The following is a 26741-nucleotide window of genomic DNA, read 5'->3' as shown; positions in this document are numbered from 1 at the left end:
TGCACTTGACTCCGGATCAAATGCAGCATAAACTCAAACATCATCCCTAGTACCAGAATGGAGTTATTTGCATTTTCATATCCATAGAACATTTAGAAATGTTGACAGCTTATATCATGTCCAAAAGTGGTGGTGGGAAAATGTTCCACTCTTTTCCCTTCAATTCACATATGGGTGAGAAGATGGAATTCCTTAGGTCTCTAGCTATTCATGACTCTAGTGCCTCAGGCTAACGTTTTCATTTCCCTTTTTTTTCTTTACAGTAACACTTTCCATTTAAGGGAAGCAGTTTTTCTGGACTATTTTATACTTTTTTAATCCAGTTCTTCATGAATACTGGTAAAATAAAAAAGCTATAGTAATTTTAAACATTTCTAGGTTTGAGCTGTTGGTCCAAATAAAAGTCTAAAACTCATGATTTGGGAACAGTTATTTTGAATGAATAACTGAGTAGCTTTCAATGCACAATTTCTCTAATACATAAGTGTAGTGGAGTCCAAAATTCACTCACTCACACCACAATTTATATAGATCTCTTAATTTGTCGATAAATAATCTGATTTTCTTATAGAGCCCCTGCTGAGTAGTTAATGGGATAATTTAGTTGAGTAGCTATTCAACTTAAAATACAGTTTGGCCCAATCATTTAAAAATCTTTTAAAATAATATTGCTCAGCCCATTTTGAAATGCTCTATCTTTGAACCTCTCATCAGCAATACTGGGCATGTCTGAGATATGGGGAATGAATGAAAGATGTGACTTCTAAAATATGATTATAAAGAGAAGAGAAGACTTCCTCAGTCAGGTTCCTTAGTTCCTCTCATCTTTTGGGCAACACTAGCTAGTTGTACTGCTTCCTTCTCTTGTTTGGTGAGGGCCTGGCAGCAGTTCCTGGCACACAGTGTCTAACCTAGGCCCTCATGTATACAGAAACTCACAAAATCTCCATTGACTCTCCCAAATGAGTGTTCCACTCTCTGCCTTGGCTAAGGACCACATTGCTTTAACCAATTCAGTCTCCATGACAAACTTCTTGCTTCCAACTCAGCTACATTCCTGGACATTTTCAGGGGAATAAGGACTCACGTGTCCTTGCTATACCACACAGGAACTGAAAAAGGGCCATGAGACTGCCTCACCTGCAGATTCACCTCACTTACCTATCATGAGATATTCTGGACTCTCCTTCCCATAATCCCCTGAGAATAGAAGAAAACATTCTCTGCCTCATATCCTGCTTCTCCTGGACTTCAACTCCATGCTTGTCTTAATAACACTGATAGTTAGGGGCATTTTCTCTTCACAATGTGACATCTCTATAATCAGAATGACCCAGTTCAGAACATGCCACCTCAAAATATGGTACCTTGGCATTTGAGAAAACAGCAGAAGCAGGAGATCTTTCTGACCTTCTCTCAACATTCTTCCATGTAGCAGGCCATAAAAGAATTCTCTAACCTTCCTCAAAAGTAGATAAGACCGTCATTCCAGAGTGGTCATTCCCCTACCCACAAGAAAGGAATGAAGACACAGAGACACAAGGAAGAATCTAAACAAATAGGCCTTGTTGAGTTTCCCCTCAACCCAGTTTATTACCATTAGATCATACCCCCTTTTATCCTATCATGCTTCTGTGCAACTGTCCACTCTTTATCAAACCTAAGCATAAATATACAGTTTTTCCTGTTTCTTTGAGTCTTAATTTCTGAAGACTCCCATGTTACCTAAAACTTATATTAAATAAATGTGTAGGCAGGGTGCGGTGGCTCAGGACTGTAATCCCAGCATTTTGGGAGGCTGAGGCGGACAGATCACCTGAGGTCAGGAGTTCGAGACCAGCCTGACCAAAATGGTGAAAACCTGTCTTTATTAAAAATACAAAAAATTAGCTGGGCGTGGTGGCGGGCACCTGTAATCCCAGCTACTCGGGAGGCTGAGGCAGGAGAATTGCTTGAACCCAGGAAGCAGAGGTTGCAGTGAGCCAAAATCGTGCCATTGCACTCCAGCCTGGGCAACAAGAGAGAAACTCTGTCTCAAAAACTAACAAATAAATAAAATAAAATAAAATAAATGTGTATGCTTTCCTCTTGTTAATCTGTCTTTTAACAAGATATAGGGGGCTCAGCCATGAATCTAGCAAGGGTTGAGGAAAGAAATCTTTTCTCCAGTATAGAAGTCTCTCAGGCAAGCCCTTAATAAGTTACAGGAGAGCTCAAAATAATGTATCAAAGTTATTTCTTCCTTCCATTTGCCCTTCCCCATCCCCATCCTAACCCCACCTTGTTTTCAAGCATATTGTCTTGCTCCAGAAATTAGGTAATCACTTTTCTCTGTCCTGGGGTGATAAGCTTCTGGGCTGTAAAAGTGATTCCTCTAACTTTTTCTCGCACTTCAATGCAGTAGATCTTTTAGCTGGAGGTCAGTATGTGACTTTGAATCAGAAGATTCAGAGTCCAGACTTCTGGGTTCTAATTTAGGCCATTATTTTATTCTCTACTTTTCGAATACTTTCTAATGATGTGTTCCTGGATAAGTCACTTAACCTTTTCTGATTCTTCGTTTCTCTCTGTAAAAGAGAGGGTGTAATACATGTTCTTTCTGAATCTTAGTGTCCTTGTAAGAACGATATGATTTCCTGGGGTTGAAATGTTTTGTAGATAACTGTTAAATCAAGTTTAGCCTAAAGTTGCCTCTTCATATACTTTAAATTCAGCCTAAAAGATTCTTTGTGTGTGGCAAACTGTAACCTAAATGGAGGTGTATAAAGGCTGTAACCTATTCTTGGACCAGTCACCGAATTTTGGCCAATCAAAGGGAATCAAATGTTCAAACTGTGTTCAAATGAGGCAGATGTCAAGCTGTAACCAATCCAGCTGTTTCTGCACCTCACTTCAGTTTTCTGTACATAATTTTCCTTTCTCTGTCCATAAATCTTCCACCATGTGGCTGCACTGGAGTCTCTCTGAATCTATTCTGGCTCAGGAGGCTGCCCAATTCATGAATCATTCTTTACTTAATTGAACTCTATTAAATTTAATTTGAGTAAAGTTATTCTTTTAACATAACAAATACAGGAAATAGAAGCTTCTTCCTTCTCAAAATGCAAAATCGTCAGATTCCGCACTAGGCACATGTAATGCCAATTATTTGACCCAGCACTTAATACCTCATTCTATTGGCAGTTTTGCCTGCAGAATCTGTCTGCTTAAAAAGACCTAGAGTCACATGATCGTAGATTATTAACTATCACTTTATTATAAAATTGGCTTGCTAGAATATATTGAAACATGTTTCCTGTACCTTTTTTTTTTTTTTTTTTTTTGGGACGGAGTCTAGCTCTGTCACCCAGGATGGAGTGCAGTGGCGCAATCTTGGCTCACTGCAAGCTCTGCCTCCCAGGTTGACGCCATTCTCCTGTCTCAGCCTCCTGAGTAGCTGGGACTACAGGCACCTGCCACCAGGCCCAGCTAATTTTTTTATATTTTTAATAGAGACGGGTTTTCACCGTGTTAGCCAGGATGGTCTCGATCTCCTGACCTCGTGATCCACCCAACTTGGCCTCCCAAAGTGCTGGGATTACAGGCATGAGCCACTGCGCCTGACCGTTTCCTGTACTTTCAAATCACCATAGAATGAGAACTGAAAATCGCTTATTATCTTTACATTTCTTTGGTTCACTGCTAAGAAACAGGCTTCAAGTCAGGGCCTTGTCTCTGACGACTCTGCCAAGTCATGGGGTCATTAAGTCATGTGGGGCATAAAGAAAGATCATAGATGCGCTGATGTTTTAGGAGACCTATGCTTTACACAGTGGAGGCAGTAGTCACAGTTCTGATCCAGAAGACTCTTCATCTGCAAAGAAGATCAAAACTGAGACTCACCACTCTAGTCTGTTCTAAATTGTTATGCACAAAGGAATGCACATGATTCAATTCTGTATTATTCCTTCTAGTTAAGATTCAAATCACTGAATAGTACTGAACAGAACACAGAATTGGGAAAAAAAAAAACTTTCCAATTTTTAATGAAAAAAAGCCTTTAGTCTTTTATAAGTTTTTCCATGTAAAAATGATTGTATGACAAGCAACTGCAATATATAATTTACCAGAAAAATTATTACCTACTAGCTTTAAAAAATATCAAGATGATGAACACACATACCATATGTTTGTTGGTTTTAGAGGCAAAAGAGAAAACAAAATCATTGCTTATTTAATTATCTGAGCCAATACCTTATTTTCCATCTAAAAAAACATGAGCTTTAGGGAGGAATAGTTACTTAAGGTACTATAGTTATCTTCTCTTATCAGTAGCCATACTTTCTAGTCATCAGTGCCTATATTCTAAAATGTATTCAACGATCTAAAAAAAGAAAAATCATAATTACATCTCTTTAAGGCCCACAAAGAGATATAACTACTTAATTCCATCTATGAAATATCTGGGATAACAATTCATTTCAGTCTATAGAATGAAAAATACTTTTAACTCACATTTTAAATGCATAGAACCAACAACGAGAATGAAAGGCTATTCATTCCTTTTCTTCATACAGTAATGTGCATCTCTGCATAAGTTCCCTTTATAAATTTGATTGCCCTGTGATTTTTCCATAGTTTGAAAAAAAATTGTAAAAAGAGAATACTTTATCACTTTTTCCCTGAATGATAAGAAAAAAAACAACAGAATTATCCTACTTAAGCCTCTTCAGGTGGTTCTAATAATCAGGCAAATTTTAAAACCCCTTGTAGGGGAAGAAAGGTATGACACTTTTCGTCACTCATCATCAGGGCTATGGCCTACACTCCATAAAAAAGATAGGCTAATAAGAGAAAGACACAACAAATTTACTTAACCAAGGTTTATGTCACATGGGAGCCTTTAGAAATGAAGACTCAAAGACCCTGGAAAAGCAGTCTATTTTTATACTGAGGTTCAATGAAGAATAGACAGTCATGTAGACACGTTAAGGGAGGAGACCACCCCTCATATTGTCTTATGCCCAATTTCTGCCTCCAAAGAAAGAAAAAGTAAAAACTAAAAGGCAGAAATGAAATCCACAAGCAGATAGCCTGGCGCCACACCCTGGGCCTGGTAGTTAAAGATCGACCCCTGACCTAATCGGTTATGTTATCTATAGATTAGACATGGTATAGAAAAGCACTGTGAAAATCCCTATCCTGTTTTGTTCCTATCTAATTACCGGTGCTTGCAGCCCCAAGTCACATACCCCCTGCTTGCTCAATCGATCACGACTCTCTTGCTTGCACCCCCTTAGAGTTGTAAACTCTTAAAAGGGACAGGAATTGCTTACTCGGGGGGCTCGGCTCTTGAGAAAGGAGTCTTGCCAATGCCCCTGGCCGAATAAACCCCTTCCTTCTTTAACTGGGTGTCTGAGGAGTTTTGTCTGTGGCTCGTCCTGCTACAACGTGATTGGACAAAAGGGTCTGATCTAATGGTAATGGAGTAAGCTCTGAAACCCAGCAAAGCCTATCAGTTCATATTCTTCTTGGCCTCTCTGTGTAGCATTCCTTTCTCCTGGGTATAAGGCAGGAACCCTCTGGAAAGGGGGGGTCTTTTGACCTACTTTCAGGCAAGGTGGGTCAGAGAACTTCTTTAGGGCTAGCTTTCAACAGAAAGGTGGGAAAGGTCAACATTACCTTCTTGTTTCTGAGGCCCTCTCAATCTCCTTCAGTTCAAAGTACTTTGAAGCAGCATTTTCCCAGTCCTAACACCTCCTCTTAGCTGGCTATTTCTTGTTGTATCCAAATCTCTCTCTGCTTCCTGCATCTTCTTTCCATTGCCAAATCCCCATTCCATAGGCAACCTTTCCTTTCTATATCCTACCTCTCTCTCCTATAGCTACATCTCCTTTCCAGAACCTATTTCCCTTTTCTGGAGCCCATTCTCTTAGGGGCCTAAATTTAATGAGGTGTCAAGTAATCTACCTTTCACTCTCCTATGTTAGTTTGTGAAGGTAATTTTAAGTGTCCTTGAGTATTTGTGTCTTAATGGAAGACTCTAGGAGAATAAAAAGGCTTTTAGAAGCAAAGTAATGAATCTCTGGTAGAAGTTAGATACCTCAGTCAGTTAATTTTGGCCTTTATTTATAATATACTGCTTATGAGACTCTATATTTTCATTCTGAAAGTAAGGGAAATAAAACACCACCACCAAAAACCTAAAGATGTGAACTTTATAAATTAATATTCTTTCCCCGGAAATAATCCCCACTCAAGAGACAAACATCTGGAAAAACAGAATTTTTAGTTTAATTCACAATGGAATTCAAACTATTTTTTTAGTCCTTTTTTATTGAGAGGGCCAGATGCAATGCATCACAAATTGTTTGCCTAATTCAAACCATAAAGAAAATTATCTCTCTTCCTTATGACATCAAATTTAGAAAAAGGAGGTTGGGTGTGGAGCAACAGTAACAATTCCTACTTTTAAAAGTTTGAAGGATGTATACTCAGCAGTTCTTCAGATGTCATGCAAACATTCTGAAGTATTTCCCTTTAAGATAAGCTTTTGATTTCTTATTTTTCTAAAATAAGTTATTACATACATCTCAGAGTTTACTCAGAAGAAGGCTACATTGTATATGTGGCATAAAATGTGTCCTCTAAAATGAAAAGTTGATTTCATAAATTTGATTAGTAGAACACTGGAGAAATGAGAAAGTTTTTGTGATTCTAACATGACAATATCATTTGTAGCTCAAATAGATTTTTCTAAAGTGAGTTGTATTACATATTGCCAAAGATATATTTCATTTTTTTGGATATTCTTTGCATCTTGGGTACAAGTGATTTAAATACGTGGAACAAGGTAGCATTTGACAAACTCATACCCTGGGTCTATAGAGGTTTTTCTAAATATCAGTAAATAAAAGACTCAGATAATGGGTTCCCCTTTACCAGATCTATTAATCTTTTCTTGCCAGACTAGCAAAGGAAGAGACTTATTTAATAAAAACAATAACTTAAGATATTGACATTAATATTTTACATGTTTGAACACATTTGGCTGTATCCAGCATTGTGCTAGTTTTTGTAAGGGTAAAAGTTAGTTTAAAAAATTCCATCACTCTCTTAATGAGGATGATATAAAATAAGAAGGTAAACATGATGTAATTCTAAATAATTTGGTATATGTAATTGAAATATTAATTTAATTTATCCATATTAATGGGTGGATAAGACATAACAGAATATTTCATGAAATATGTGAGATCCGAGTATGATTTGTTGAATGGCCAATAAGTAGACCAATTTGGGGGCCCTAATTTGACATAGCCCAATTATTCTAAGACTATGATCTATTACCTTAAGGGTCATAATTAGAAGCTGAATAAGAGCTTTTCTGAAAACTAGTGCTTCAATTATTCAAGGTGAGATGGCACTCAAAAAAACTACCCCTAGTAAAAGCGTAATTGTGGTTAAAAAATAACAAGAGTTGATGATCCTGGCGAAAATCAATTTTGAAAAGTTTATCCAGATATTATAGTTATTGTACATAGTAAGATTCATGTAAAAAAGGCTTTGTCTAGCATTATCCAAGTTGTGTTTAACCCTCTGAGGACCTGCAGCCAGATATCTAGATGAAGTTGATTCCAGAGGCTAAGTGCACACACTGAGAAGCCCTGCCTCAGGACCCTGCCTGGGATTCCTTTGCAAGCTCTCTTCACCTTAAGGCTTATACTGTGCTATCCAGGATCTGAGAAACTACTTCCAGTTTCATTGCTTTCAGAATGTCTCCCCATCCATCTCGCCAATGTGGCAGCCACAACTTGAGAAGCAAAGAACTCCTTAAGTCAGGGTGAAAAGCACTGCCCTGTCCCTTTCCGCGCCCGTGCCTAACACTTAAACATATCAGGTCCTAATACCCCATTTCAGGGACTTGTAAAGAGTATTGTGCCACTCCTCCTTCTCTGGGGCAGCCATGGCAGATACTGCTAATCAACGACATCATTCTTTTCAATGAGCCCAGGCATAGCTAGGTTTGCAAATCCCAACCCAAGGGCCTTTTTTTCACAGTTGACATGGAGCCTGTCTGGCATTTCTGGCCTAAGTACCACTCAGGGATGATAGGACCAGGAGAGAGTCCCGGCACATTCACATGGAAATCCAGGATTCTTGAGGGCTACATTTACCAAGGATTAAACTATATCTGCTCTTAGGGGAAACAGTCACTGTGGAGAAAAATTATAGATTTTTAAAGAATAACAAGGTAAGAAGAGAAAAATCCAATGTTGGAGTTGGGGCTATTATTTGTGAACTGCAGAGTATAGTAAAAACCAATTCAAAAAAAAAAAAAAAAAGCATAAAGAACTTACAGATCGATTTCACCATCAAAGTCCTAGAAGCATGCTTAGCTGTCAGGGGGAGAAATGACTTGTCAAAGTCGCCCAGATGGTCAGAAGCTGGGACTAGAATTCCTGTTCCAGAATTCACTGACCATGGAACAAATAAGCTTGTTGCAGTGTCACCTCCGCAGATGAAGTTGGCTTCTGTCTCAGCCTCCTTTTCCTTTAGAGAATCAATTTAATGGTTTCTTTCCAGAACATCATGGTTAGCATGTAAACCTTCCACCTAGTAAGAAATACTCTTTAATGAGTATAAAGAGTTGGGTGCAAAAATTCAACTGTTTCTCTTTCAACTCTTTTAATTACAAGCAGCTAAATCTCCAGATGCAGCCGACCATTGCTAAATGTGGCTTCTGTTCTCATTGATCCTTGGCATCTTGTCACTGTCAATGCCCTGAACCATATGCAGTCAAAGGGGGAGAAGTGCAGAGAACCCATTGCTGCAGGTGTAAATAAAATCAATCTGCTCATTTTGGCAAATGTCTTATTGATCAGAGCTGTTAAATATATGCTTTCATCTCCACCTTCAACAAGAATGTGGATACGTTTATGCTGGAACATTAAGTATCAAGCAGTATGTCTGCATTCTTGTCAGGATGGCTACAAGGACCAGTAATAATATGGCAGCATATACACTGAAGCTTAGATGTATTAAAGTGAGAAATCAATAGGAAAGGCGGAGACAAAAATGAGGATACCATGAGGCACTGATTAGTCAAAGGCTAAAATGCAGGCATTATAAATTGCAGCACCATTTCCACACGCAGCTTTCTCTGTCACCTCACGCAGCATTGAAACAGAGTGAGAGAGTCAAGTTTAGGAAATCCCCTAAAGTCTGTGAACCTCAATTCCACTGCTTTAAATCTAGGCAGCACAATCCTTACCTCAGAGGATTGCCTGAGGATTAAATGAGGTGATGTATGGAAAGTTCCTCATAGCACCAGGACTTAATGAACATTTGTTTCCCTTCTGTCCTTAAGTGTCTCTATCTGCAGGGCAGGGCTGGCATTCCCTCAAATGCAGATGATGCTGTGATCTAAGGTCTTCCATCAGTCAGGATATTTTCAGTTTCAAGGGAGAGAAAACCCAGTGCAAACTGGCTTAAATAATAAATAAATTTATGGCTTCTCTAACCAAAAACTTCAGAACTACTGTTGGTTTCAGGCAAGGTTTAAACAAATGATGCCATCAGGAAGCTCCTCTTTCTGTCTCTCCTGTCTGCCTTCCTGCCCGCCAGTTACTTCTTTAGACTTCACAAGGGGTCACCCAGCAGGTCCAAGCTTCCCCTCATTTGAAAACACAATGCGCACTTCTTCCGGGCACATGCCGCATCTCCCCACATTGTCTGAGGGAAGGGAGGATTCTCTTCTGCTGATCACAACCCAGGCCTAAGATTCATTACACAGCATGCATGGCTGTCTCTGAACTAATCCCCATAATCAAAGAGATGAGAAATGTTGTCAAACCAAATGACCTGTGGGTCTGAAAAAAGTAGAATGGTGTATTATCCCAGGACATCAGAGGACCATTACAAATAAAGGATACAAATAGATGGTGGAACCATCAATCATCAGAAATGACAGGCTCTAACCACTCACCTGCCTAAAAATAAATATTTGTTGTTGTAAGACAGTGATATTTGAGATAGTTTGTTGCACAGTATTACTGTGGTAACGGCTAACCAATATAGTAAACAACAGATGACTAGTACTGAGGAAACATCACAGTGGATACGTAGGAGTAATGGCCATGGAAAAGAGAAGATATCATCAGAGTTGAAACAGACCTTAAAAGTAGAATCCTCAGAATTTTCTAATTAATTGAAAGTGCTGGCTGGGCGCAGTGGCTCACGCCTGTAATCCCAGCACGTTGGGAGGCCCAGGCGGGCAGATCACTTGAGGTCAGGAGATCGAGACCAGCCTGCTCAACATGGTGAAACCCTGTCTCTACTAAAAATACAAAAATTAGCCAGTCGCAGTAGTGGACACCTGTAATCCCAGCTACTCGAGAGGCTGAGGCAGGACAATCGCTTGAACCCAGGAGGCAGAGGCTGCAGTGAGCCAAGAATGCACCACTGCACTCCAGCCTGGGCAACAGAGTGAGACTCCGTCTCGGAAAAAAAAAAAAAAAAAAAAAAAAAAGTGCTGTGAGGGAAATCTTTGGATTTGGGTGAGTTTCAGCATAGACAATTTCTGTTTACAATGATTTGTGCTTAGGATACTGTTTTCAACTGAACAAGCCTGAAAACCGTAAGTAAGAATCTTCATAGAATATCATGTCTTTTTGACAATGGATAGCCCAGCCTACTATAGGTTATGAATTAGCCCACCCACCTTGGCACACAGAGGTAAAATTTATTTCTGCCCAGTAGGCTACCTACCTACTTCCCCATTAGTGGATAAAATACTCACCAATGGACCTCTCAACTGGCACAGAAAATGGAGGCAAGATTTTGAGTGTTGACTCCTCAGAAGTGACTATCCAAACGGGACTTATACTGTTGTTTCCAGTATCCAAGATGAGTCCTGGTTGCTGGTGAGTTCTCCGTGGGCCGCAAATCAACAGTCGTGTAAATGCTTGACAGCCAGCAGCTGGAAGCCATTTAGTCCCATAACTAAAAGCCACTAGCCCATAACTTCAACAAAAGAAGATGCCAACTTACCATCACAATATATGTAACAAATAGATCTATGATGTCATGCTAAGCAGTGACTTTCACATATTTCCAATTAAGAGGAAAGAGAGAAGCAAAAGACAGAGAAACAAAGTCTGAGGCAATAACGGAATGTTGCAGGTGGAAAGAGGTTAATAAATACAGTAAAGGAGAGTTCACATTTCTTACAATTATAATTAGATATTTTTGCACTAAGAAAGACCTGAGAGATTTTCTTAGAGAGGTCTAAATGTTAAAGTGCCTTACATCTCAGGCCTCAGCACTCTCCTTTTCTCTATCTCCACTCCTCCCTAGGTGATCTCATCCCCTCCATTTGCGTTAAATATCATCTGCATGTCAACGACTCCAAAATTTATATCACCCTGAACTTTCCACTGATTTATATATCAAATTGCCCACTTGACATCTCCACTTAGCTGTCTAAAAGGTAACTCAAACTTTATAAATCTTAAACAAAACTGTTTATTTCCATGACTGTAGCCTCTTTCTCCCCAAACCCCAATCATTTCAGTAAAGTCACCCCATTTACCCAGTGTCTCAAAAATAAAACTAGGTTTCCTCTTTAATCCCTCATTCCACATATTTACTCCATCAGGAAGTCCTGTTGAATCAATTTACAAAATATACTTTATTTTTCCCCCTTTGCTTTGCATCTACAATCACCCTTGTGCAAATCAGCATCAGCTCTTACTGGACCCCCGGGAGACTCTCTTAACTGGTTTCTCTTTCCGTCCTCCAATCAGCAACCAGAGGAAGCATTTTAATGACTATCAGAACTTATCATTTCCTCTTTGGAATAATCAAATAGTTTCTCATTTTTTTTTATTTTGGAATTCAAACTTCAACATGATATAAAGCCTGGAGTTGACATGGTCTTTGCATATCCCCCTCCTCACACTCCGGCCACATTGGCCTTTCTTCTCTTCCTGGAACAAGCCAGTTTGTTCCTCCCTCTAGATCTTTTAGGAGCCAGCTTGGAAGTCACCTACTCAGTGATACCTTCCTGTCTGCCCTCATTGGACAATGAAGTCCCTAGACCCACCAAAAATGCCATCGTGGCACACTATTCATCACTTTTCAAAATTATCTTGTTTGCTTATTTATTTGCCTTTTTGGTCATTTCCTGCCAGAATATAAGCTCCAGGAGAGCTGCAACTTTGTTTTGGTTTATTTTCTCACTGTTGCATCTCCACTTAGTGGCACATGGTAGATGCTCAAATAATGTTTCTAAAATAATTCATCTATTTCTGCAATTTGAAAAATCCAGTTTGTGGAGTCCTGGGTTCTGCTGAGGCACTTCAGTTGCAGCTGGAGGAAGAGGAGGAAGGCAGAAAAGTGAAACAGGGTTCTAGCCAAGTTTTGAGCCTTCCATTGATTCAACTGGAACATTTTTGCATTTGTTTATGCAATGGCTTCCACGTAAAGTTTTCTTTGTTTAAAAGTTTATGTTATGAAAAGTATGTGACAACAAGCAGTCCCTTGCCATCTCTTTATGTGACAAATGAACTACTTGCCTGTGGCCTCTAAGTGTACTGGTAGCTCGCTGAGACCGAAATCCAGGTTCCCCTGACAAAGATTCACAGGCTTGTCATAATATCTAGTTTATTCCAAATATGCCAAGTCCAAAATCCAGCTGTTGTATTCACTCTTATTAAGTAATAAAGTCACACTGCCCTTAGTGTGATAAGTAACACTCTTCAATGTGCTGAATTTTCTCTCAAACCCACTGTAGAACTTCACTTTAAATGACAGAACTGCTGGTCTGAACTGAATCATAGCTAGATATTTACCCATGGGTTTTCTAAGCAAATAGTTAAGACCAAAGGAAGAAGCCAAATGAGATTTTCTTCATATATAATGTCTTCCTCTGCAAATCAAGCTGTCAGGCAACAGAATATACCTTATAGCTACAATGTAAAATAAATGTCAAACAGATTGTAAATTATGATAATCATTTTTATAAACCAATGTACAAGCATTAATTTGAGTTTATTAACTGTAGCTTCATTCATAAAGGCATTTGTGAACATAATAAAATATATATACTCTGATTTGTTATAGTTGGGAGTCTTGAAGGGCTTTATTTCAATAGGAAAAGAGTTAAACCATAACTTTCTTTTATATTTCCTGAAGTACATCAAATTAAGAAGAATACCACCAAGCACATTCTGCACAAAGCAGATTTGAAACGATGTTTACGTCTGGAAAACTCAATTTATGGGGAGCCAAAACTCTTTCAGCTCTAAGAAAAGATATGTAATGTGCAAATATGGAAAATTGTCTCCAATAGAAATGTTCATAAAGACTGTAATAAATAAGTAAACAAATAAACAGACTATGATGAGAGATAATATTCAAGGATAAAGGGAAAAAATTGTGGCATAGTGGAAGAAGCACCTCCTTGAGAGTTAGAAGTCCTACATTCTGGCACTGTCTATAATCAACATGTGCTGGTACAGGCCATTTTGATGTCTATGTGTGTCAACTTTGCTATCTGTAATTTAACTACACATTGGACATATTCTCACAGTCTCCCTGTCATCCATTTCCTTTGTCTCCTTGTGACTGAGGAACCAACCAACGAACCAACCAATCCCATTATCTGTGTTGAGGTCTAGATATTACAGACCCTGCCTAAACTCCAGGGTTGGGCCCTTGTCAAGTTAGACCAATGAGCAGATTTCACCCCCTAGTCACAGCTATTGGTTTAAGAATGAGTACAGACCCCAGTTAGAACCAGTGGGCCATGAGAAGGCATTTGCTAGAGTTCCTGGGATCTAAACTTCTCTTTTCTACAATGACTAGAAGTTCGCTTTCCTCTAGATAATGTGGTATAAGGGTATAAAATTGAAACCACTGAAGTCAATGTTGCTGCCAAAAAGCCAGACTGAAGACAACGATGAAGCCAATCTACAGAATGGGACATAATCCAGAGGCTCATAGAAAAAAGGGACTGAAACCGTGAGACTACCCCCTCAACATCTGCATATAATTATGCCTGATATCAGTTGGAACTCTGCACTTTTCAGTTATTAAGCTAATAAAACTCCTTTGTTAATCAAGCTAATTTAGGTAGGGCTTTGTTTTGCTAAAAATATAAAGCACCCTAACATACACAGAACTGATTGTATCTAAGGCCATTTTTAGCAGCAATTGTTGGTCTCTACACAAGGGTCAGTACCTCTCCTTCTTCCTTGCCCCAGCCTGGGTCTCAGTACTGCTGTGCACAGCCAGTAAAGGCTGACTCCCCATTCCCAGTCCTGGGCCAGAGGGGAAGAAAGGAGGGACCTGTGAGTCTAAACCAACCATTTCAATCCAGTGTGTCTTAACAATGGTTAACTTAAGAAGGGGGCATACATGAAGAGAATTCTGTTGGCAAGGAGATTAAGATTTCAGGGAATGGCTTCATAGATTCTTCAAAGAGACTCAAGGAAAGTCTTGTACAAGGCATCAAACTCCTAGAAACATGCAGCTGTATTTGACCACGAGGTGAGTTGGCTGGCCAGCTAAGAATAGGAAGATTTTACAAAAGGAAAGTACATTTTCAGTGAATCCACGAACATGCCATTTAACTGCTGAGTTAGCAAACCCTGTAGCTACCCTACTTATGGACTTGTTGTTAATTAAGATAATAAATATCCCTATGTTTAAGCCATTTGAAATTGCAGGTTCTATTACTTGCAGCTGAAAGCATTCAAACTGATAGACCATGCTCGTTCTCAAGTATGTAAATAAAATCTCACAATAGTATATAGCACATTGCACTTTTAAAAATTGGTTCCAAATATATCACCTCATTACTCTCAAACAGGTTATATCACAATGAGGACCTTTCATTATTTTCTAGAGATAAGAAAAATATAGATTTGCAAGTTTTTCTGATATTCCAAAGCTCTCCAAACTCCAAATTAGTGTTTTGTTCCACCTCAAATAATGAAATTATAAATACATCTTACCACAAGACCTAACATTTAGATATATTAATTTCTCACCACTCACAAATAAATGGTGGGATAAATGTCAGAAATATAACAAAATTCTGTCACAAGAGCAGTAATAAATGCCAACTGGTACTTTAGTTGAGCAATTCCAAGAGCCCCTAAGTATTTCTAATAACCACCTGAAATAATTTTTCATGCTTGGCTTAGTAAGAAATTAAAATTTACAGTTATATAGGAGGAATTTCATTTAATATGGCTACATCTAGGGGAAAGCAGGATGAACATACCTATCATTAATATTATGTAATGCAAATGTATTGCCATTGTTCAATTTTTATAACATTAAACTGGACTTTTCCTACTTAAAACAACTAGTCGGCTGGTAAAGTAATTGTTTTCCAGAGTGGTAACAGCAAATTATTGAGACCTTTTTGCTAGAGGGTGCTTAGACCTATCCTCCAGTTTCATTTTAATTTGATTGTCTGCCTTAAGGGCAGTGCTGCATCAAATTTTATTTCCACCATGAATCCATATGATGCAGAAATGAAAAGTAATACATTGTATAAGGTGGAGTGAGGAAGTTGATGTAGTAATTTAAGTCCACTTTTAATATAGTAGGATTTTTGGAAAATGTTCCCTGGAGTTCACCAATTGGTATAATATCAAAACTACCCCATGGCTAGCTAGTGTATCTACCTATGCTATACACATGTATGACATCCTCCTTATCCATCTTGCAACAAACTCGTCTAATTCATGGACATTATTAAATTCTAGTCCTTTTCAAACTCTATATTTAGGAACTTCTAAGTGGCTCCAGGCTCTTAATTTTTAGAATTCCCTAAGTTGAATGTGATTCTGCCTTAGTACAGCCATTACAAAACTGTGGAATCCTGACTCTTGGGGCATCAGGGGCTCCACAAATATTAAAGTAATTTTTGGCAAATGGTGAGGGGCCTTTTTTGCTAGGCAACTAATAGCCTTTTATTTATGTAGATTTGGTTTGAATTGTTTTTAATTGTTTTAAAAAGTGTTGCTTATCATTTACAAAGCATGGTCTCTAAATTATCAAAAATATCTGAATACATTTACATGATTTCACTGCTTCAAACTACACAAGGAAACTGAAGGATGTTTTGGTTTTTGCCTTAGAAACCTCCTGCTTCCCTTTTGAATATTTCTTTGGGATAAGCAGAAAGTGCTGTTGGCCAGGAAGTTGAGATGACCAGATCAAACTCACAGGATCTTATCATAATTCAAACAAGGATTTTAAGGCAAGTCAAAGACAAAAACAACCCTCACTGATTTTCAAACACATTGCATTTCTTCCCCTTTGCTTTTGGTTTTGTACCTTCTACTAGAACATGACTTAGACTTAACCTCAAAATTTATAACTTATTCTTCTCATTCATATTTTGTAAAATTCAGTCTAAACTCAGATTATTGACTCCTGAGAACTGGATAGATTGTCAGAAAGGCTAATTGAGACCCTCTATTTCAGAATGCATTAGTTATCACCAAAAAGATTATAGTGGGAATCTTAGAGAAAAAATAATTAGAACTATAGTTTCTATATTCTAAGAGCTTAAAATATAAAATATTGATTAATAACATATGCCCTACCTATACAAAAATGAATGTAGAAACATAATTAACTGCCATGTATATTATGTATATTTCTATATAATATGTACATATCTATACATAAATGTATGTAAAAAGTCCACATAAATATTTATATTTATGCTTTTAAAATGGTTAGTTCCAAATTCCAACTGAAGTTATGATTAACCAGGTAATATTGGCATTCATATTTTGAAGAAAAAAAAATGAACGATTCTCTCATCAGCTTGGAAGCTCATTCCTGAAAGTAAAAGTAAACTCAGACTCAAATTGATTTAGACAGTAAACACATTTATTTTCTCATAAAAAAAAAGAAAGTTGACATTTTGCTGATTCAGAGACTCAGTGAGACTATAGAAAGCCCAGGTTGTTTTCTTCTCCCTGACCTTCCTTTCACTACATCATCTAGGTTTGATTTTTTTAATTGACAAGTAGAAAAAATATATATATATTATATATGTTATATATATATATTGACTCAGAGGATGCTAAATCCAAGCTTAACTTCAGATATGGTTTCTGATTGATTTACTGGTGGTAGTCCCATCATCACCAGCAACAATTGGTCCAGGAACCCAAACTTGACCTAATCAGGTAATTAGAACTACATTGTATTCTTAGTCCAGGCATGGGTACTGATGTAAATTGGCCCAGTTCATTTGAAAGGAAGAACTTCAATTGCATAATTATATATATTATATTTATATATATTATATATTTATCATATATAATATATATTTATTACAGATAATATATATTATAGATAATATATAATATATATTATAGATAATATATAATATGTTATAGATAATATATTATATATTATCGATAATATCTATAATATATATTATCAATAATATCTATTATATATTATCAATATCTATAATATCTATAATAGATATTATCTATTATATAATATATATTATCGATAATATATAATATATAATAGATAATATCTATTATAGATAATAGATATTATATAAATATATTTATATGTACATAATTATATGTATTATATAATTATATATTATATATTATAATATATATTAATTATATATATTTATATATGTAATATAATTATTTGTATATATAAATATTTATATATTATATACAATATATAAATATTTATATATTATATACAATATATAATATATATTATATATAATATCTATTAAAATATATGTTTATATATTTATATATATTATATATTTATATATAATTTTATATATTATATATAAATTTTTTATATAATCATATATAATATACATAATCATATATGATTACATATAATTAATACCATATATAATATATAAAATATATTATATATAATATATATACCTGAAAACTGGTGAGTAGATTTTAAGTGTTCTCACCACACAAAAACATGACAGGTGTGTGAGGTAATGCACATGTTAAATAGCTTGATTTAGTGATTCAACATTGTATACATATATCAAAGCAACAATGCATACATCATCAAAGCATTATATATATGTTTATTTATACTATATATAATATTTATATATAATATATATTTATATTATATATAATATTTATATATATTTATGGTATACAATATGATGCTGTGGTATATGTATACAGTGTTGAATATGTATTTGTATAAATATATAAAATATATATTTATGGTGTACAATATATTGTATATTACATATATTTATGGTATACAATATGGTGCTTTGATATATGTATACATTGTTGAATCACTATATCAAGCTATTTAACATGTACATTACCTCACCCACCTGTCATGTTTTGTGTGGTGAGAATACCTAAAATCTACTCACCAGTTTTTAAGCATACAATTTATTGTTATTAACCATAGTCATCATGATGTACAATAGGGCTCTTGGACTTGTTTCTTCTGTTTAACTGAAATTTTGTGTTCATTTTAGATTGTTGGATAGAGGCCAGTGACAACTATAGCAGCATCCAGAGAAAGAAAAGAGAGACTTCTGCAATTATGCAATTGAAGTTCTTCCTTTCAAATGAACTGGGCCAATTTACATCAGTACCCATGCCTGGACTAAGAATACAATGTAGTTCTAATTAACTGATTAGCTCAAGTTTGGGTCCCTGGACCAATTGTTGCTAGTGGTGATGGGACTACTACCAGTAAATCAGTAAATCAATCAGAAACCACATCTGAAGTTAAGCTTGGATTTAGTATCCTCTGAGTCAAAGAGGTTGACTGGAAAAGGGTTGATACCTAAATAAAATTGAAATTCTACTAGAAAGAAAAAAGGGTTGGAATGCTTATTGGGTAGGGAACAAATAGGGTTCCCTATAACTCCATTAAAAAAGCAAAAAAACACTAAAGAAAATGTCATATATTTGAATATTATCACAATAAAATAGTCACAATGACCTATTCTTATTTAGTATCTAAACTACAGTTTTCTGAATCATGACTTCAGGGTCATAAGATACTAAATTTTCTTTTCCATTGCCAGATGTATGAGACTTCCCTGTCTTAGAATAGACCTAGTGCTGTGGATCTGAACTCTCTGAGTTACCAAATGAGATGGAAAAATCCCACTATGGAATGGAGAGCACTGCCTTTGGAGTCACACTGAACTGAGTTCAAACCATAGACCCTGATCCTGAAATACATAGGGCCTCCGCAAAGTTCTTCTATTATATAATACATATTTAAAGGGTGTGTAAGGACTAAAGGAGCTACAGTAAGCCCTGTGCTTAGCAGAGTGCCTGGAAGGCTGCAGGTGCATGGTGACTGCTGATGCGGCCCAGACATTTGGCACCCCTGGCCAATGCCTACCATATGCCAGGATTTCCTCCCGGTCTAGACCCAATCAAATCCAACATCACCACTACCACTACCCACCCCTAAGCACACACACACACACACACACACTAGAGAGAGAAAGGGAGGGAGAGAGAGAGAGAGAGAGAGAGAGAAAGAGAAGCACATATCCAACGTTAGTCAGCACTGCTGCATCAGGCAGGACTACTGCCCTAGCAGTAGGATTGCTGGCGCTAAGATGAGGCCAAGAAGCATCTCCAGTGCACAACTGAAATGAGACATTTGTGCAATCTTTAGAGTCATCTGAGGCTCCTCTCTCACCCAGTCCCAATCCTACTGTACTCCCATTTCTTCCAAATCCACATTCAACCACTTGCCCATCACTGAGTTTAATAAGCTTTAAGTCCTGATATTTACTTTTCTAAGTTTAATTTTTCCCTGAATATAGTAGAACACATAATTATAACATTTTACTCTACCCCCATCACCACCCCAGCAAGAGGGGATTTGGTGATTATGTGAATGTATGAGTTATTCTTTTTTGAAGTGTTTTGTACTTTGTGGATGAAACATGTTTTATGAGTTCAAAGCTTTTCTATTATTTGTCCACTGTTCAGGACAATAGGGTAATTTGACAACAGATTTTCTCCTTGGCAGAAAAGAAAAAAAGCTGATTGCGGGGATGAGAAGCAGGGGAAGGCAATGTTCATTTCTTTCTTGAGGTTAAGGTCACAGGCACTGTATGATAAAAGTTCCTTGTTTTATGAAGAAATAAAGGATTTTTGATTTCTCCCCTTATTTAAGAACACCAGCATAGACTCATTTTTTAATGTTTGATATACCTTTTCCCACAGCATTATATGAAAATTTCCTCAAGTTACAAATTTATTATCCACAGTTTATATTTCACAGTCATGAATCTTTATTGTGTGAGCAAGCCTTGATGCAGATTTTGATATTCACTATAAATTATGTCGTTCTCAGTGATTCATTGCATTAAGATGTATTTGCTGTTTTGAATACAATAATGACAGATACCCCTAAATTAATGCAGGGACACTGGACATCACTAAAATAAGAATAATCAGAATTTCGGGACTATTCACTTCTAGCAGAAAATTAAGTTGAAATCGGTCATTGGGGAACATGATTTATTTTACTCACATTCTAGAGGTACATCCATTAATTCTTCAGCTTGCTCTGATAATTAAAATTCTCTGCCAGTGCTGAAAATTTAGCTCTCATTTCTCCTAGAAAAATTTTCAAGAAGGTACATTTTGCTCACATACAAAGCTAGAACTTTATCCTTCATGAGGAGCATATTTCTATTGCTTATTTTAAGTTATTTTATGATGCATTTGTTTTAATTAATTTTAGTCTAAATATTTTGAACAGCTTCCTATATTTTAGAAGACAAGTCCTTTCTTCTAAAAAGTCTTTTCTGCTACTTCGTCCCTAGAAAAACACATCAATTTCACTAGCGTTTGGTCTAAACTCTAGGAGTTGTGATAATGGATATTCACCCTTAGGTCTGCAAGTTGTCAGTGTGTTATCTATTGCTCTGTGTCTACTCATGCACCAACAGATATAATTAGAAGATGAGGGGTTTTCTAACAAAGCTAAAGCAAATTGAATTGTCACTTTGTCTAAAGGAGATCAAATAAATAAGTCTTCAAACAAGATTACATGACGTTAAGTGCTATTCATATAATTAAATGCACAGTTTTCTATCCTTATATAATGAACACTTGGATAAAAATACAGCAGTGCATTTTTCTGTAACTGTGATCTGTGAATTTATTTTTTTAGAAAATATGTCAATAATTTGGCATAATTACAGAGAATATTATTTTCTCGTTCTCTTTATATGTCTCTTTTTGTCTATCTCTCATTCTCTCTCTCTCTCTCAACCACTCTCTCTGTCTTCCAAATACACACTACAGCCTGACTCATCATATTGTTTTATATCTCCTAAGTAGCATAATACCTTGCTCTTAAGGTAACCCCAATCCATTTCATGCTTAAACACATGTTTACATTCTATCCTCATCCCGTGACTAAGTAGAAGTCACCCCTACATTCAGGAATTGATCTCCAGATTCCTGCCAAAGAGTAAACCATTCTTCATTTGAGTTCAAAGTAGGCATCCATGTTCAAATCTTTTAAATTCTGGCCTCTTAGATGATAAAAACCTCAGTCTTCAGTGACCTTCAGCAAGTCTCTTCAATTCTTTGTCTCTTACTGTAGAACGGGTCTTTCACTTCATAGGTGACTAGTGATGACAATGTAATTTATAAAAGATCTGAAGTTTCAGGATGAAAGTGAACAGTTGTATTACATTTGTACAATTATCTGCACTCATTACTTAATACTCCCACCAATGTCATTGCAGAGCTGAATTATAGTCTCCACAACTGCAAACTAACTATGTGCATAATAGAATTATATATTAAAGAGAAAAACACTATTTCCAAGCTCATTGTTATGTAATGTCTTAAGTCTTTAAGTAAAAGACCCAAGAAAACCTAAGAAAATTGCAACAGTAAGTAACAGCTAGCCCAAGATTTTCTCTACTGTAAACTTCTCCACTCCTAGACTGAGAGTCAAAAGGGATCCATCTGAAACCTAAATTATGCCCATTTCTTTAAACTTGTAACTTACTTAATAACAATTTTGGATGTAAATCTTCCTTCTATAGAAAATATAAGCTTTTTTCTTTTAAATTTACAAATGTTACTTTTGTGATTACAATCAAGACCAGCCTTGTTCAACAGCTGATGTTGTCATTTATAGCAGCCAGAAACAAAACAATTACAGTCTCGTGTTGCTTAACGATGTGGACACATTCTGAGAAATGTGTTTTTAGATGATTTCATCATTGTGTGAAAATCATAGAGTGCACTTATGCAAACCTAGGTGGAATATTCTACTATAAACCTAGGTTATTGCTCCTAGGCCACCAACCTGTGCAGCATGTTACTGCACTGAATACAGTAGGCAATTGGAACACAATACTATTTGTCTACCTAAACATAGAAAAAACGCAGTAAGAATATGGTGCTGCTATCTAGTCCAGAGTGAACAATAGTCTTTCCTTAGTCAAGATGAGTGATAAGCCAGACATATCAAAAGGGAAGTATGACAGGGAAAAACTGAAGAAAATTAGTAACAAAGAAAAAAATACTCTTCTGTCAAAGGAAACTATCCACTAGGAGAAAGAGTGTATTCAAACATTCTAAAATGGGAATCTCCTCCTAAGGGCAAATTTCAACATTGTTTGAGAGTCTCGGTTTTGTAAACCAGTGCGTTTGTAGAAATGTTAGGGATTTTCCATTGTCTTCTCATCTGTACACCTTGGCTAAGAGGTCAGAAGTGGCCAATGTTTCCTTAAGCTTACTTTTTTGTTTGTTTTCTTTTTTGAGACAGATTCTCGCTCTGTCACCCAGACTGGAGTACAGTGGCGCGATCTCAGCTCACGGCAATCTCCGCCTCCCGAGTTCAAGTGATTCTCCTGCCTCAGCCTCCCAAGTAGCTGGGACTACAGGTGCCTGCCACCACGCCCAGCTAATTTTTGTATTTTTAATAGAGATGGGGTTTTGCCATGTTGACCAGGCTAGTCTCGAACTCCTGACCTCATGATCCACCTGACCACATGATTACAGGTGTGAGCCACTGCTCCCAGCCCTTAAGCTTACTTTTAAATTTCCCATTGATAGATAAATTCCAGATGGCAGATGCTGCCAATAATCTTACCATTGATGCCCTTTGTGTATATAGTCTTTGTACCTCCTACAAGATAAGGCAATTTTAACCTTCTACAGTGGGCACCTCCATTGCTCCATAATCTTCATGAGGTTGCACATTTTTGCAGCTTCTCACAGTTTATTTTCATTTCTAATGTAGCAATAAAATAATAAATACAGTATTATATTAAAAAGGTATATGGTATAATAATCTTATGGGACCACCATCATCTATGCAGTCTGTCATTGGCCAAAACATTATGCAGTGCATGGCTGTATATTAAAACCAGTGTCATCCTTTTGAAAAGACCTCACCTTTAACTGTAATGGCTAATAGTTTTATGATAGCAACTTATTCATTAATTCATTGAATTAAATAGTAGACTTTTGAGTTGGTCTTCATTAATAGTCTATGTTATCTTCATGGTTTAAAAGTGGAGGTGGCTATTTTGTAGGAGCTAATTTGAATTGTTTCCCCAGGACAAAGAGGTTGCATTCTTCCTTTGTGTTATAAAATTTGAGGCCATGATTACAGTATATCTTTGCATCACAATGAACCCAAACTCACTTTAAGGAAGGTTTGACTAAGCATGCTAGAATTGACTGACTCATCTCCTAGCAGAAAGTGGCTTTCTCATTAGGAAATTACTCCATCCTTCTATTCAGGTAACTACATTTTCATAAGATGATTTCAACCCTACTCCAGCTTTAATGATTATTAAAGACCAAGATTTTGCACTTATCTGGGAAAGTTGTCTAAATATATTTTGAATACGTGTTATGAATATGTTATTTTATTCCCAGGAAACATTGATTGGAAGTTTAGTTTTAGTTTAAACATTACTGTTAAATTTATTAAAATAAAAAAGTTAAAAAAATCCTGATTCTTCCTTAAGCTTAGAAATTTAGATTACCAATCATACCATCTACTTATAAATCTAACAGATTTCAGCAGTTATTTAAGTACTTTGAATAATATTTGGTTGTATTAAGTCTTAGCTACACATCTTCAAACATGTTAAACACATTTCTTGAATTTATGACTTTTACTTCCTTCTTAAAGTTATTTTCTCTGACTTAATAAACACAAATATCAAATTAAGTAACTCATAAATATAATGAATTAAGTTTATAAATATGATGAACCTAATAATATTAATATCTCAACACTGTTTATTCACTTGGTAAACTTTCTCAACATCAGAATGCTGAATCAATTACTCAGTTACACATTTTCCATTAGAGGTAAGGGGCTGCCAAGCTTATGACATATTCTCTTACGTGTTTATAACTACTTAAAATATCAATAATATAACATTTTAACACAAAAATATTAATAGTATAATTTTTCCTCAAGTTTATAATATCCTTAATTATTATTTTAAATCTAATATTTACTATTTCAAAGAATGGATGTAATGAATATATTACTTGTAAAGCATAGTAATAAAAATGAGTATCTGTAGACCCATCACCCAAGTCAAAAAGTAGAACATAGCGAGACCTACACTGACTACCTATGGGTTCCACCCCCGGCCTATCACTTTGCCTCAGGCCAGAAATAACCAAGCACCATCAGTACTCAAATATTTTTTAGTTTGTGTTGTCATTGCCTATTTTCTTGTGCATAATATTTTAGCATGTACATGTGTATCCCTAAACAAGAAATCTTTTGAGGCGTGTACATTTTTTTATCATTTGTGCATATTTCTAAATTATCCCACTGTTATAAGATGTATTCTTATGAAAGAAGACCCCAGTAAACTATGGCTATTCAATTCTTATTTTTCTCACAATTAGAGAGAGTCTTCTTATTTCTCTGACTACTGAACTGAAGTCGTTATTGTATTCTCCATAAAAGGGGATTTCAAAACTTTAGAAGGAGGTAGTATCTTAGGGCATATTATGGAATCTTCTGCTCAGAAAAGTTTGTGGCTTTTACTCATATTAATTATGTGGTTAGATTTCACATTTTATCTTTTAAGGTACATAGACATATACATACCTAACTCTTAAGGCATTTGAACTTTATTATGTTCTAAAATATAAAAAAATTGAACTTTAAAGACTTTCAAAATTTATGAGGTCATGCTTTATTTCACGCTTAGGAGTGAATTAAATATTACAGATATTTGCAATGATATTTCAATCGACATTGGGAGCTCTCAAATTGCTAAGCTTACTTAGGATAATTCTCTCTATACCAAAAAAAAAAAAAAAACCCCTACCCTAACTTTAGAACACAAACCACTTTCACTTTCCACCAATATTCATAAAATAAGATTCCAATACTTTAATTCTCATGATAACAAAGTAATCTGTTTACATGTATTTAGGTTATAGATGTTTACACTTAAAATGATTTCAACTAAACCCTGTACCTTCAGGTTCACATTAGACATTTCCAACTTTATTTATCCTATTTAACCTAGGGACTGAAAAGCTTAAGCAGTAATATTTTAGTAACCCAAACATCTATATATAGAAATTCCCTTTTTTCTTTAAAACTCAGGGGTTCTCAAAGTTCAGCATCTTTATGAATCACAAAATAGGATTGTATACACAAACATGAATATTTCACTTTACAGGAGAATCAAGAGATTTTCAAAAGTAAATTTAACTGTACACGATTTTAGCTGTAAGTATTGACAGTAGAACCCAGCCCTTGCTAAAGATGCATTTTTACTCTTAATGTTGAATTCAGTCCTAAGAAATATTTTTCAAATGCTCAGCTGAGAGAGACAATATTAGTGAAGGCTGGCCTGCAGCCCCTCCTTTCACTAGAACAGAAAGGCTTGAATGAAGAAGCCCATGAATCATTTTTCAGGAAGTCCTAAAGGTGCCCCCAACTTATATATAAAATTGGATTTCTCTAGGCATTTTTCAAGAGAGACAGCTTGCTGCTTGAATCAGATTTTTAAAGTCAACACTTCCAAACATTTTTCATGTAATAGTACAAATAAAAAATTATAATATTTGTATAGCACTCTGGGGAAAACTAGAGGGATTTAAGGGAATCTGAATTGGAATTTATTTTAAAATTCATTACATTTTCTTATGCAATTATAAGCACAAAATGCAAAGTACTAGAGAAGCTAATAATTATTAAATGTGAATAATATGTCCAAATAAAATATTTTAAATATTTTAAATATTAAAAAAAAATTTAAAATATTTAATGAGAATCATTAGCTTGTTTTCATGAATACAGTTTTTCAATATTAAGTTTAATGCTTTAAATGGATAGATACAATCCTTGGTCAAGATTTTTTAATAATGATGTATTCAAAATCTTGAGAGTCACCATCAACGAGAAAGTTTATTTGTACAAATAGGTAACAAAAAATATAAATCCAACCAAGATGAAGTAACAGGAACCAAATTTCCCTTCCCACCTGAAGCAAACAATAATTCCATACAAAATAGTTGTAAGAATGATATCCAAGACACTGGACGTAAAACAACAAAGGATAGTGATAGCTGAGAGACATTAAAAAAAAAAAAAAAAAAAAGGTGAGCCCTTCAGTGCCCCAACCTACAGCCTTAAAAGAATTTCAGGGGAAGGAATAGAAAAAGAAAACAAAGCCTAACTCAAAAAGGACTCCCAGA

The 26741-nt window shown here is 35.9% G+C and overlaps 1 protein-coding gene and 1 long non-coding RNA gene across 2 annotated transcripts; one reads left to right on the top strand and one right to left on the bottom strand.

Moving 5' to 3' along the window:
- Positions 1-3679: 3679 nt before the first annotated feature.
- Positions 3680-11101, bottom strand: LOC129059506 (uncharacterized). Its single transcript, XR_008525455.2, has 3 exons — positions 10781-11101; positions 8340-9851; positions 3680-3853 (listed from the first exon to the last, which is right to left on the bottom strand). It is a non-coding gene; the product is annotated as an uncharacterized LOC129059506 (long non-coding RNA).
- An 11392-nt stretch (positions 11102-22493) lies between these two features.
- Positions 22494-22628, top strand: LOC100446320 (thymosin beta-15A). The gene is given in 1 exon segment (XM_054556383.2): positions 22494-22628. A coding segment is annotated over 1 exon segment (135 nt).
- The last annotated feature ends 4113 nt before the right edge of the window (positions 22629-26741 follow it).

The sequence above is a fragment of the Pongo abelii genome, chromosome 4, assembly GCF_028885655.2.
Source record: "Pongo abelii isolate AG06213 chromosome 4, NHGRI_mPonAbe1-v2.0_pri, whole genome shotgun sequence".
Taxonomy (NCBI): Eukaryota; Metazoa; Chordata; class Mammalia; order Primates; family Hominidae; genus Pongo; species Pongo abelii.
The sequence above is the reverse complement of the archived record's forward strand: the minus strand, read 5'-3'. Positions and strand labels throughout refer to the sequence as shown.